Source organism: Coregonus lavaretus (genome assembly GCF_964263955.1).
Source record: "Coregonus lavaretus genome assembly, chromosome: 34".
Lineage (NCBI taxonomy): Eukaryota > Metazoa > Chordata > Actinopteri > Salmoniformes > Salmonidae > Coregonus > Coregonus lavaretus.
In genome coordinates this window covers 3,607,581-3,622,743 of record NC_140021.1, presented here as the reverse complement: position 1 = coordinate 3,622,743, position 15,163 = coordinate 3,607,581, and the positions used below count along the sequence as shown (strand labels likewise).

The window sequence follows — 15,163 nt, the reverse complement described above, 5'->3', positions numbered from 1 at the left end:
AGCCTCTCAAGCTGGTGTTGACAGAACATTTGTGTGTCTGATTAGGATATAAAGGGCTGGACTCCAAGAGGCCAGTTAGACATTATCTCTGCTTCTATGCTGGAAGTTGTCTCCCTGTTGCAACTTGTATTAATCCAGATTGATTTATGATTGACTTTATCAATGATTTCTCTTCTCTTTTGTTCAGAGAGTCACAAATATCATACCCCCAAGACATGCTAACCTTTCACCATTGCAATAACATGGGAGGTTAGCATTTTGGGGGGGGGGGGGGGGGGGGGGGGGGGGTGGAGTATGATATTTTCTCACTCATCATTTTTCACAATTAATTTAGGATTATGCGTCATCGTGGTAGCATCCACATTAATGTACAGTAGAAGTGTTTAGAAACATATTCTATTCTTATTTACAATAAAAGTGACTGCAGAATGACACAATACATTATTTACCATTCATTTCTATTGGGCACAAAATAAGCTGAAACACAACCAAAACAAACAGCAAATGCATCCAAGAAGTTTGTAGAGTCACAGGCTTGATGATGTCATTGCTAATATGGGACCAAATACTACACTTTTTACTACTTTAATAAACATAAGTGAATTTGTCCCAATACTTTTGGTCCCCTAAAATGGGGGGACTATGTACAAAACGTGCTGTAATTTCTAAACAGTTCACCCGATATGGATTAAAATACCCTGGAATTAAAGCTGACAGTATACATTTTAACTTCATAGTCAATGTTTCATTTCAAATCAAAAGTTCTGGAGAACGGATTCTAAAAAGTTAAATAAATGGCACTGTCCCAGTACTGTTGGAGCTCAGTGCACACAAGACATACTGTATATACCCCAAATACTTAAAATGCACCTCTTTTATTCACTTGTGCATAAAGCCCATCTATGTAGTTAAGGTGTGGTTCCTGGGGCCCTCTCCTGGTCACATTGACTTCAGCGTACTCACTCTCCTGCCCCTGGACCCTGTTCCCGTCCTGGGCTGCAGCTGGGGTCTCTTTGGGCCGTAGTTTGGAGAAGTCTATGTCACCGTAGTGGATCTCTTCAGGCTGGTCTTCTGCAGGTTCCTCTGGTTTCTCTCCGGATCTGGTCTGGTTAACACACACCGTCCCAACCGGGGAGTTCTGTGGAGAGAACACAGAGAGAGGAACAGGTGTAAAGTTCTAAGCTCAGTCATTTGTAAAACTCTAAAGTCAGCAGGTTACACAACACATACTGAGAGGATGTCAATGACAATGTCAATTAAACTGACAGAAGAAAATAATTACATTTTGACAACAAATGAGCTCCAATCTACAGAAAACATTGTCAAAGTCCAACAGCTATTCTGTTATCATTTGATGTTCTCACAAGACGTAGCATTGCTATCAGTGTGGTCATCTCCCCGTGAACTTCCTCTAAAATGATGTTAACCTCATGGCTTTGGATAGTTTCATCATTAATTCAGTTCTTCCTTAGATACACTTTGTAGATGTGTTATGAAAGTTGAGCCTTATACCCACCTGTCCCTGTGGATTGTCCGTCCTTTCAAGTCCATCGGGGAGCCTAGAGTTTCTCCTCCTGGAAGACATTTAGAAAGGTATTCTGAATGCACTGAAAGGGTTTTCATATGCAAAAGCACAAACACAACATAAATAGATAGTTTTGAATTGATGCCAGGAATAGTTTTTACCATCCATAAAGACTGATCAGGCTGATAAGCAGAAAGACCCCCAGAGTTCCTGCTGCAACCCCAAAAACCATTCGGTTAACAGGCTCTTCTTGTCCTGAAAATACAGCACACATTATGGTCATTTCTAACTAAAAGATCACTAAAGTACACAACATGAACAAAAGTATGTGGACACCTGCTCGTCAAACATCTCATTCCAAAATCATGGGCATTAATATGGAGTTGGTCCCCCCTTTGCTGTTATAACAGCCTCCACTGTAGCATTAAGATTTCCCTTCACTGGAACTAAGGGTTCTAGCCCGAACCATGAAAATCAGCTCCAGACCATTATTCCTCCTCCACCAAACTTTACAGTTGGACCTATGCATTGGGGAAGGTAGCGTTCTCCTGGCATCCGTCAAACCCAGATTTGTCCGTCGGACTGCCAGATGGTGAAGCAGGATTCATCACTCCAGAGAACCGGTTTCCTATTCTCCAGAGTCCAATGGCGGTGAGCCTTACACCACTCCAGACGATTCTTGGCATTGCGCTTGTTGATCTTAGGCTTGTGTGCGGCTGCTCGGCCATGGAAACCCATTTCATGAAGCTCCCCACAAATAGTTATAGTGCTGACATTGCTTCCAGAGGCAGTTTGGAACTCGGTAGTGAATGTTGCAACTGAGGTCAGATGATATTTACGAACTATGCGCTTCAGCACTCAGCTGTCCCGTTTTCTGAGCTTGTGTGGCTTACCGCTTCGCGGCTGAGATGTTGTTGCTTCTAGAACATTCCACTTCACAATAACAGCACTTACAATTGACCGGGTTAGCTCTGGCAGGGCAGAAATCTGACGAACTAACTTGTTGGAAAGGTGGAATCCTACGACAGTGCCACGTTGAAAGTCACTGAGCTCTTGAGTAAGGCCATTCTACTACCAGTGTTTGAGTATGGAGATTGCATGGCTGTGTGCTCGATTTTATACACCTGTCAGCAACGGGTGTGGCTGAAATAACCAAATCTACTAATTTGAAGGGGTGTCCACATACTCTTGTATATACAGTGTATATCTAATCTAAGATTGTGCCCAACGAGCCCGTTTTACCTTTAATAGCCAGCTTCTCTTCCTTTGACTTCCCACGGCCTTGACTATTTCTTGCTTCACAGTAGTACAGTCCTCCATCACCAACAGTCACATTGATGGTGTAACTCTGTCCAGATGCTACCTGTGTTGGTTTACCCCCATTGATCTTGAACCAGGTGAAGTTTGTCACAGGAGGGTTGGCTGTACTGCTGCAGGTCAGATTAACACAGCTGCCCACTAATAATGGACCAGCTGGACTGATGGAGGCTGAGGTGTCCTTAGGAGAGACTGAGGGAGAGGGGTTCATTTAGAATGTATCTGGATGTGGTATATTGAATAATCTAATCAAAACCACTCTATGACAATCATCAGTGAAAACATGATAGAATGATCTATTCTACAGGAAACTGGGACTAAATCTTACATGAAACATTAAGCATCATGGTATGTTCAGCTGTCTTGTTGCTAGTCCCTACTGGGTAGACTGCAGTACAAGTGATGTTCTTCTCATGATGAAGGTATGACAGAGTGAAGGTCACCGTGGAGAGAACTGATTTGGTTTGGTCTGGAATCTCCTGCAGTTGGTTCTCAGGTGTGAACTGTGTTGGGAGAGTCCATATCAGCTCAGGGGGGTGTTTGGGACAGGGAGCGACAGCAGAGCAGTTCAAACTGATAGGGGTCCCTTCCTTCACCTCACCTGAGACAGTAATGATGGGACTGGGAGGCAAATCTGTAATACATTAAAAATAATTATATTTTACTCTGACAGACACACTGTCTACTTGGTCTTATTCTACTCATATCATTTTAGAAAAGTTGAAAAAAGTTAAATAGTCTCTGTCTTCTTACCCCTGACATCTATATTACTAATAGCTAAACTGTCCACTTGTTCTACTCTTATCTGTGATGCAAGGAATCTAAACTGGATAAAATAGTTGGTAAACAGTTAAATTGTCTCTTACCCCTGACATCTATATTAACAGACTTGTCTGGGTCTGTTGCACGGTATGGTTGACTTTCAATCCTGAAGAAGTATTTATCAGAGTAACTGGTGGTTACATTGAAGAAGACTGTGGTGCAGTTCTTCTGGGACATGTTTCCAGTTATGTTCCCTTGATATCTGTTAACCGTCTTACTACTGTGAAATATCACATTTTCCTGACCTTCACCAACTTTTGTTGATCCTTTCAACCACACTCCAGACGTAAGTATTGTGCTGTTAAATTTATAGTAATTTTGGTTTGCAATATCAAATGCACATGGGATTTGCACACAGGAGCCAGTCAGTACATTCAATTTGTCTGGCATTGTGGCGATCAAATGTCGTTGGCCAAAACAGGCCAAAACACCTGCAACATAAAGGACAACATCAGGGAGGTTATATGATCTTTTCAGTACAGTCACTCTCTCCCAATATTCTGCCTCTGCATCAAAACATATGAACTAATTTCAATGTACAGGTGATTCCTGATGTCCTGACTCCATGCCCTAAACTGGATTATGGACATATCTGGAGCAAAGAATGTTTGAATCCAGAATATTAAACTGTACTTATCAGGAGTCAACTGTACACTTTTCTACACATTGAGACAGATGGGAATATAGCTCATACCATGAAATATCATGACTTGTGCTTATTCCTCTGTCTGATTCATAGCTAGTTGTTGCTGTGTGGAAGACTCACCTGACATAAAGAGGCCAATGAGAAAAAACATTTTCTCAGGACAAGCCATGTGAGAACTCACACACTACTGATCACCTGAAACAGGTCAAACACACACTTACTGGTAGAATATCTTAACTCACACAACACATTGCATTGCACAATCCCCGTATCAAATACACTATATACACATAAGTATGTGGACACCCCAACAAATGAGTGGATTTGGCTATAAATTGAGCACACAACCATGCAATCTCCATAGACAAACGTTGGCAGTAGAATGGCAATGCTGAAGAGCTCAGTGTCTTTCAACGTGGCACCGTCATAGGTCCGTTGGACTCTGGAACAGTGGAAACGCGTTCTCTGGAGTGATGAATCACGCTTCACCATCTGGCAGTCTGACGGACGAATCTGGGTTTGACGGATGCCAGGAGAACGCTACCTGACCAAATGCCTAGTGCCAACTGTAAAGTTTGGTGGAGGAGTAATAAAGGTCTGGGGCTGTTTTTCATGGTTCGGGCTAGGCCCCTTAGTTCCAGTGAACAGAAATCTTAAAGCTACAGCATACAATGACGACTCTGTGCTTCCAACTTTGTGGCAACAGTTTGGGAATTGCCCTTTCCTTTTTCAGCATGACAATGCCCCCGTGCACAAAGCGAGGTCCATACAGAAATGGTTTGTTGAGATCGGTGTGGAAGAACTTGACTGACCTGCACAAAGCCCTGACCTCAAACCCATTGAAACCCTTTGGGATGAATTAGAACGCCGACTGCGAGCCAGGCCTAATTGCCTAACATCAATGCCCGACATCACTAATGATGTTGTTGCTGAATGGAAGCAAGTCCCCGCAACAATGTTCCAACATCTACTGGAAAGCCTTCCCAGAAGAGTGGAGGTTGTTATAACAGCAAAGGGGGGACCAACTCCATATTAATGCCCATGATTTTGGAATGAGATTTTTGATGAGCAGGTGTCCACATACTTTTGGTCATGTTGTGTATGTATTTCAGTTGTGAAGCTAAAACATGAACGGATAACAGTACTTTGAACATATTGAATCTCATTACTTGTAATTAATTTCCTAAATTTAATCTGAACATTAAAATGTAAAGATAAGATAGTGAAGAAGTCGACACTTGCCTTCCAATGATGTACACGGTCCACAGGAGAGACTATCACACACCCATAGTGTGGTCTGACAAGATAAAGTGCTGAAATATATGTGGCACATCTCACATCTCATCAGTGACGTACTTCCTAATAAGAGTGTGAGAAATTATTTCAAAAGAATACTACAGTATTTGTAAAACAGGATGCTTGAATAGTCTATGTACTGGGTGTCCTTATCAGCTGTGAAAACACTGTATGCATAAATAAGTGCTAAGAACATTTCCATTTTCTAATGAACCTTCTGCTCTGCTAATGAACCTTCTGTTTCTGTCACTTGAGACATTGCAGAGGTGGCCTTAATCATGTTCCACCAGTTTCAAATGAAATGGTTCTAAAGACAAATTATGTTTTATCCACTGATTCAACAGCTTCATATGGCGTATACATTTAATTAAATGTGACTTAATGGGGGTAGAAGAACACCTCAACAGCATTTTGAAACAGGCCCCCAAATTGCTAAGTCCGCCCCTGAGACATCTATAAATATAATAAAGGAAACTTTAGGTAATATAACCATCTCCCTCTCCCCTGTCTCCCAGGCTTCAATGCGAATGTATATTGATTTTTTATTTTATTTTAAATGAGCTAAATCATAAACCAAAATCCACTATTCATTTTACACAAGACAGAAAAAGAAAGTTACATTTGAGTTCGATACAAAACAAATTGTTGTCACATAATTTCTTCTAAATGAAAATCAGACTTGGTATGAAACAAAGTAACTGTAATTGTATCTGACTGATTCTCACACACCACTCAACTTCTCCTTCAATAACTTCCTATTTTTCTTGCTTCACTTCCTCTTTGGAGTCTATTTGCCAAGCAGAGCCTGGTGGGCTGGATGCCACATAGAAACACTCTTTTCACGCCACTTCGATATGGAATGGACATTTTCGTAGTTTTCAGTCGTTTTCAAGTTAGGAGGATTACAGTTAAGGGTTATGGTTAGTGAAAATGCTCTCCTAACCAGGGCCGGACTACGGCATTTGGGGCACCGCGGCACAACCCCCCCCCCTTTACTTACTGCATTTCAACCCATTTCGCCATGGTGCAGAGAGCATTTCAACCCATTTTACCATGGTGCAGAGAGCATTTCAACCCATTTTGCCATGGTGCAAAGAGCATTTCAACCCATTTTGCCATGGTGCAGAGAGCATTTCAACCCATTTTGCCATGGTGCAGAGAGCATTTCAACCCATTTTGCCATGGTGCAGAGTGCATTTCAACCCATTTTGCCATGGTACAGAGTGCATTTCAACCCATTTTGCCATGGTGCAGGGATAAGTATTTACAGTTTTATGATGCTATTCTACACATTTTGTCATGAAGCTGACAGAAAATGTTGCAGCTTTAAAGCTAATTTCCTGCTATTCTACACATTTTGCTATCATATGCTGTCTGGGGCCATTCAGTAATGCAGCCCTGCTCCTAACCTGCTACCAAAATCACTTCTTATTGAAGTGGCTTGAAAAGAGTGTCCCGGGTTCCACAGGTGAGAGCCAGCGACCTGCAGGGCATGAGCGGCAAGGTGGACATGGTCGCCCTTTCAGTAATGTCTAGATGGGATACAGCTTTTGTCAAATTGATGTCAAACGTTGAATTTGTTTAGCATTTTAGCTAACCATAACCCTTTCTCTTACCTTAATCTAATTTCCCTAACCTGCCACGTTAATTATCCGAACCTGCTGCATATGTTCTCCTAAACCTGCTAGTAAAAGTCAATTTTGACAAAAGCTGTATCCCTTCTAGAAAAAAACCTCATCAAACTTTTGGGAGAAGGAGACCCAGGAGCCGAGGGCGTACTTTACCCTGCAGTTGAGAGCCAACCTCCCCCAACAGGTGGAGGGAGAGCTGAAGGCTCTGGAGGACAGGGTCAGGAATTGAGAGGTGGAGGGACCAGATGATTCAGAGAGAGAAGAGAGAAAGTATGGACTATTGGACACTACACTATGCTGATGCTGCAATATGGTGGGGAGGGGGATATGGTGGGACTGACAGAAAAGGGACTAACAAGCTCATTTCAGTTTTGTGGAAACTGCTTTGCCTATATGTGAGTAAAATGTATGAAATTACAATAAAACGACTTGTCTGCATGCAGTTCAGGCTACCACTCACTGTCAATGGATATATGAGTAGGTATTAGGTGATAGATCAGAACCAACATTTAGAAGTATCTTACTGCGCTTTCCATGACATAGACTGACCAGGTGAATCCAGGTGAAATTTATAATGCCTTATTGATGTCACTTGTTAAATCCACTTCAATCAGTGTAGATGAAGGGGAAGAGACAAGTTCAAGAAGGATTTTTAATCCTTGAGACAATTGAGACATGGATTGTGTATGTGTGCCATTTATAGGGTGATTGGGCAAGACAAAAAAATGTAAGTGCCTTTGAACGACGTGTGGTAGTAGGTGCAAGGCGCACCGGTTTGTATCAAGAACTGCAACACCGCTGGGTTTTTTCACACTAAACAGTTTCCTGTGTGTATCAACAATGATCATCCATCTAAAGGACATCCAGACAACTTGACACGACTGTTGGAAGCATTGGAGTCAACATGGGCCAGCATCTCTGTGGAACGCTTTCGACACCTTGTTGAGTCCATGCCCCGATGAATTGAGGCTGTTCTGAAGGGAAAAGGGGGTGCAACTCAATATTAGGAAGGTGTTCCTAATTTTTGGTATACTCAGTGCCTTCAGAAAGTATTCATACCCCTTGACTTATTCCACATTTTGTTGTGTTAATGCCTGAATAAAACATTGATTAAATGGATTGGTTTTCTCACCCATTTACACACAATACCCCATAATAACAAAGTGAAAATATGTTTTTAGAAATGTTTGGAGATTTATTGAAAACGAAATACAGAAATTTCTAATTTACATAAGTATTCACACCCCTGAGTCAATGCATGTTAGAATCACTTTTTGCAGCGAATACAGCTGTGAGTCTTTCTGGGTAAGTCTCTAAGAGCTTTGCACACCTGGATTTTACAATGTTGTCTTAGTAATTAACTCTGGTGTATATTTGGCCCTGTGTTTTAGGTTATTGTCCTGCTGAAAAGTGAATTTGTCTCCCAGTGTCTTTTGAAAAGCAGACTGAACCAGGTTATCCTCTTGCGTTTTGCCTCTGCTTAGCTCTATTGCATTTATTTTATCCTAAAAAACTTGATGACAAGCATAACCATAACATGGTGCAGCCATCACCATGCTTGAAAATATGAATAGTGGTATTCAGTTATGTGTTGTGTTGGATTTGCCCCAAACATAACACTTTGTATTCAGGAAATATAGTTAATTTCTTAGCAAAACGTTTTGCAGTTTTACTTCAGTGCCTTATTGCAAACAGAATGAATGTTTTGGAATATGTTGATTCTGTAAATGTTTCCTTCTTTTCACTCTGTCATTTAGGGTAGTATTGTGGAGTAACAACAACGTTGTTGATCCATCCTCAGCCATTAAACTTTGCAACTGTTTTAAAGTCACCAATGGCCTAATGGTGAAATCAGTGGAGGCTGCTGAGGGGAGGACGGCTCATAATAATGGCTGGAACGGTCCAAATGGAATGGCATGAAACACATTACCACGAGCGAAACTGAGTTAGGAATGAAGCATGTATCTTTTTAGTGACTGGGTGTATTGATAAACGATCCAAAGTGTAATTAATAACTTCACCATGCTCAATGGGATACACCCATCTTCCAATAGGTGCCCTTCTTTGTGAGGCATTGGAAAAGCGCCCTGGTCTTCGTGGTTGAATCTGTTTGAAATTCGCTGCTCGACTGAGGGACATTACAGATAATTGTATGTGTGGGGTACAGAGATGAGGTAGTCATTCTAAAATCATGTTAAACACTAGTATTGCACACAGAGTGAATCAATGCAACTTATGTGACTTGTTATGCAAATCTTACTCCTGAACTTATTTAGGCTTGCCTTAAGAAAGGGGTTGAAATCATATTGACTCGAGAAAGTTTCGCTTTTCATTATGTATTTTTTTTATGTCTAAAAACATTATGGGGTTGTGTGTAGGCCAGTGACACAACATCTCAATGTATTCCATTTTAATGAGATATGTAAAATGTTGGACCAATAAGACCAAAAGATTTCATGGGAATTGAATGTAAAGGTTTTGATTACAGTGCAATTAATAAACAACCTTGAATTCAGTCCCAATTGTTTATCTGGTTTAACACTCAACATAAAACTGACACAATAACTTCTAAATATATATAAAGTTAAAATAGATAATATTATTATTCTGGTAACTGCACAAAAGATGCAGAGAAACAGTGACTAGTAGATGTTAACACCATTCTGCCGTCATGTAGACATACTTCACCAACTTCCTGTCTTGTATCAGACCACTGTCTCTCCAACTAACTGTGTCTTCTCTCCTCAGTCATCATTGACTTTATATGGTCTTAAACTGCCTTCAGTAAGATAGTTGAACTCAGCAGTTCCTCTATACTGGAACCCATTAAACGGATGCTCTGTGAACTCAACACTCAAAATGAATTGGCTCAAAATAAATTCTACAAATATGCAGATAATCAAAGAGCACACAAATATAAAAGTAACTAAAGTACCAATTGAAAACGGATACATAATGACATTAATCTACATAAACACTTAATACCTATTGGCAAAATACTTAAAATGCACCTCTTTTATTCACTTGTACATAAAGCCCATCTAGGCAGTTAAGTGGTGGTTCCTGGTCCCCTCTCCCGACCGTGGCCTGGTTAGAGAACACCGTCCCAACCGGGGAGTTCTGAGGAGAGAACACAGAGAAAGGAACAGGTGTCAGGACAGACACTTCAGAAGAAGAATGACTTCATAGTTACAGTTGGTTATACAACACATTTTTCATTCAATTCTTCCTTAAATGCACATTCTAGATGGGTTTTAAAAGATGACTCTAACATTCCCACCTGTCCCTATGAACGGTCTGTCATTTCAAACCCATTGGAGAGTCTAGATGTTCTCCTCCTCCTGGAAGACAATAATAAATAATTTAGGTTTTCATATACAAAAGCACAAACAGCATGATAAATATGTTTGCATTGAGGCTTGGAATAGCTTATTACCATGCAAAGAACACGATCAGGCTGAAAAGGAAAAGCAACGCCAAGGTTTTTCCTATAATCTCATAAACCTTTGGGTTAACATCTCGCCCTGTAAATAAAGCACATATTGTATGGTCATCTGTTCCAAAAAGAGGAAACATTTTGCACATTGTCTAATATTACAAATTACACGTGTACTGTAGATGTACAGATGTAAGATCTAAATTTGACCAGTATTGTTGCAGCAAAATAATCCTGCAGCAAAAGGAATTGAACGTTTAGTCCATAATGTTGTTCCATTGGTGGTTAGGCTATTAGCTGGCCAAAATAAGGCTACATGAAAAGTGCAATACTATTAATACAACCATGTTTTGGTGCAGGTGTTCTGTGAATTTATGTAAATCACAAAGCTTATCTGCATTTCCCACGGTGCAAGAAACTTCTCAGCAACAAAATAGTAATCAATTTAAGATCCTACAACTGTATCATGCCTAGATACATATAGCAGGCATGCTTTATCTGCTCTGTTCCACAAAAACAAGTATATCTCTTCTACATCATATCTATCTATCTCTATATTGTTCTTAATGTTGTGTCATATTGAATGTGCCACTGCTTCTACCTTTAATAGCCAGCTGCACTTCCTTTGACTTCCCACGGCCGTGACTATTTCTTGCTTCACAGTAGTACAGTCCTCCATCACCAACAGTCACATTGAGGGTGTAACTCTGTCCAGATGCTACCTGTGTTGGTTTACCCCCACTGATCTGGAACCAGGTGAAGTTTGTCACAGGAGGGTTGGCTGTACTGCTGCAGGTCAGATTAACACAGCTGCCCACTAATAATGGACCAGCTGGACTGATGGAGGCTGAGGTGTCCTTAGGAGAGACTGAGGGAGAGGGGTTCATTTAGAATGTATCTGGATGTGGTATATTGAATAATCTAATCAAAACCACTCTATGACAATCATCAGTGAATACATGATAGAATTTTCTATTCTACAGGAAACTTTGACTAAATCTTACATGAAATGTTAAGCATCATGGTATGTTCAGCTGTCTTGTTGCTTGTCCCTACTGGGTAGACTGCAATACAAGTGATGTTCTTCTCATGATGAAGGTATGATGGAGTGAAGATCACTGTGGAGAGAACTGATTTGGTTTGGTCTGGATTCTCCTGCAGTTGGTTCTCAGGTATGAAATGTGTTGGGAGAGTCCATATCAACTCAGGGGGGTGTTCGGGACAGGGAGCGACAGCAAAACAGTTCAAACTGACAGGGGTCCCTTCCTTCACCTCACCTGAGACAGTAATGATGGGACTGGGAGGCAAATCAATAATACATTAAAAATAAATATATTTTACTCTGACAGACACACTGTCTACTTGGTCTTATTCTACTCATATCATTTTAGAAAAGTTGATAAAAGTTAAATAGTCTCTGTCTTCTTACCCCTGACATCTATATTACTAATAGGTAAACTGTCCACTTGTTCTACTCTTATCTTTGATGCAAGGAATCTAAACTGGATAAAATAGTTGGTAAACAGTTAAATTGTCTCTTACCCCTGACATCTATATTAACAGACTTGTCTGGGTCTATTGCACGGTATGGTTGACTTTCAATCCTGAAGAAGTATTGATCAGAGTAACTGGTGGTTACATTGAAGAAGACTGTGGTGCAGTTCTTCTGGGACATGTTTCCAGTTATCTTCCCTTGATAGCTGTTAACCGTCTTACTACTGTTAAATATCACATTGGCCAGATTGTAACCAAACCGTGGTGATTCTTTAATCCACACTGCAGAGGTAAGTATTGAGCTGTTAAATCTATAGTCATTTTGGTCAGGAATATCAAATGCACATGGGATTTGCACACAGGAGCCAGTCAGTACATCCAGTCTATCTGGCATTGTGGTGATCAAACCTCGTTGGCCAAAACAGGCCAAAACACCTGCAACATAAAGGACAACATCAGGGAGGTTATGTGATCTTTTCAGTACAGTCACTCTCTCCCAATATTCTGCCTCTGCATCAAAACATATGAACTCATTTCAATGTACAGGTGATTCCTGATGTCGTGACTCCATGCCCTAAACTGGAGCATGGACATATCTGGAGCAAAGAATGTTTGAATCCAGAATATTAAACTGTACTTATCAGGAGTCAACTGTACACTTTTCTACACATTGAGACAGATGGGAATATAGCTCATACCATGAAATATCATCACTTGTGCTTATTCCTCTGTCTGATTCATAACTAGTTGTTGCTGTGTGGAAGACTCACCTGACATAAAGAGGCCAATGAGAAAAAACATGTTCTCAGGACAAGCCATGTGAGAACTCACACACTACTGATCACCTGAAACAGGACAAACACACACTTACTGGTAGAGTAGCTTAACTCACACAACACATTGCATTGAACAATCCCCATATCCTCATATCAGCTGTGAAGCTAATACATGAACGAATTGCAGTACTTTGAACATATTAAATCTAATTTCTTGTAAATAATTTCCTTTAATTTATTTTGAACATTCAAATTAACAGAAAATATAGTGAAGAAGTCGATACTTACCCTAGACGGTAACGTAAACTGTCTACAGGAGAGACTATCACACACCCATAAAGTGGTCTGACAAACTAATGTGATGAAATTCATGTGACACATCTCACGTCTCATCAGTGACGTACTTCCTGATAAGTGTATGAGACATTATTTCAAAAGAATGCTACAGTATTTCTATAACAGGATCCTTGAATAATCTATGTGCTGGGCTTCCTTATCAGTTGTGAAAGCATTGTTTTAACATTTAAGTGCTAAGAACATTGTCATTTTCTAATGAACCTTCTGCTCTTGCACAATTTGTTTCAGTCACTTGAAACATTGCAGAGGTGGCCTTAGCCATGTTTCACCAGTTTCAAATGAAATGGGCCCTAGCTGCCCACTGACTGATTCACAACACAAAGTGAGTGTTAGCCACTGATTCAACAGCTTTATATGGCCTATACATTTAATTACGCCAGGAATGAAACTGTTATACAAAATAGGTTTTTAATTGTGGGATAATCATAATAAAAGCAGTTTATTTGGGGTGGGGGGGTAAATGTCCCTTTTTGGGGTTAGGAAAGTCAACAGCATTTTGAAACAGGCCCCCAAATTGCTAAGTCCGCCCCTGATACATCTACAAATATAATAAAGGAAACTTTAGGTAATATAACCATCTCCCTCTCCCCTGTCTCCCAGGCTTCAATGGAAATATCTGTGGAATTTGTTGTTGATCTATCCCCAGCCATTAAACTTTGTAACTGTTTTAAAGTCACCAATGGCCTTATGGTGAAATCAGTGGAGGCTGCTGAGGGGAGGACAGCTCATAATAATGGCTGGAACGGACCAAATGGAATAGCATGAAACACATGGAAACCATGTGTTTCATGGATTTGATACCATTCCACCTATTCCACTCCAGCCATTACCACAAGCCCATTCTCCCCAATGAAGGTGCCACCAACCTCCTGGGGGTGAAATCCCTGAGCGGTTTCTTTCCTCTTCGGCAACTGAGTTAGGAAGGAGTTAAATTCAGTCCCAAATGTTTGTCTGGTTTAACACTCAACATAAAAACTGACACAATAACTTATAAATAGATATAAAGTTAAAATAGATAATATTATTATTCTGTTAATGTGACAGGTTAAAGGACATATTCATAGCTTGTTATACACTAAAAAGTATTAGTAAGTTCATGGTATGTAAGGATCTTAAAATATCTAAGGTTAAAAAGATCATGCATTCAGTACTAGTTCATAGAGATTGATAAAATTCATAATTGTGTTAGAATCCGTCAAGTGTAAAAGGGTAAATATTGTAAGAGGAATGTGTAAACGTTATATTGACTACTTTATTTTGTGGTGCCTAATTTAAGGGTAAAAGTGTTAATCTGTGATCTACTAAATGCTCTTAATCTATGAGCCTGAGATCGATTGCTCTGGTCTCCACCCAACTTCCTGGGGAAATCGCGGTCTTTTTTCCTCATTATACTAAAGTTTTCAGTGAGGAAACATAACTGCATCACTCTCGTGATTATTTCTCCCCTTTTTCAGGTACGTTATTGATATAAAACGAGTTAATTTGAATGTAATAACTTGCTAACATGTCAAGAGAGTTTAAGGTATGTGTTAGTAACATCTTGAGTAAGTTAGAGTTAAGTTGAAGAGAGTAATAGGTGCGTGTGTGAGTGAAACCTGCTTGGTTGCAGCGAAGAATAGCTTCGTACTGAGAGTAGCTGCCATTTAATGTTAATTGTGAATGAACATGTGCGCTGTTAATAATATATTTGGGGTTATTTGTATAATGTGTTTCGAATACTTTGTTGACATGGTTGATAAATGTAGTTATGGGTTACTGAGCTAAAGCTACTTTGTGTTTGACAGTTATATTGAAACATTTGTATATGTTTTAGTGAATTACAGTTTATGCTGTTGTGACTTGAATAAGCTTTGTACCCTACAA

General features: G+C 40.1%; 1 protein-coding gene across 1 annotated transcript; it reads right to left on the bottom strand.

Moving 5' to 3' along the window:
- Positions 1-802: 802 nt before the first annotated feature.
- Positions 803-12,348, bottom strand: LOC311109218 (sialic acid-binding Ig-like lectin 13; the record flags this gene model as incomplete). Its single annotated transcript, XM_084152066.1, has 9 exons — positions 803-1,138; positions 1,517-1,574; positions 1,687-1,780; positions 2,768-3,034; positions 3,171-3,476; positions 3,709-4,095; positions 10,249-10,357; positions 11,396-11,541; positions 12,216-12,348. The coding sequence occupies 9 exons, from the start codon at positions 12,346-12,348 to the stop codon at positions 860-862; spliced, it is 1,779 nt and encodes a 592-aa protein (XP_084008192.1). The 3' UTR covers positions 803-859.
- Positions 12,349-15,163: the final 2,815 nt, after the last annotated feature.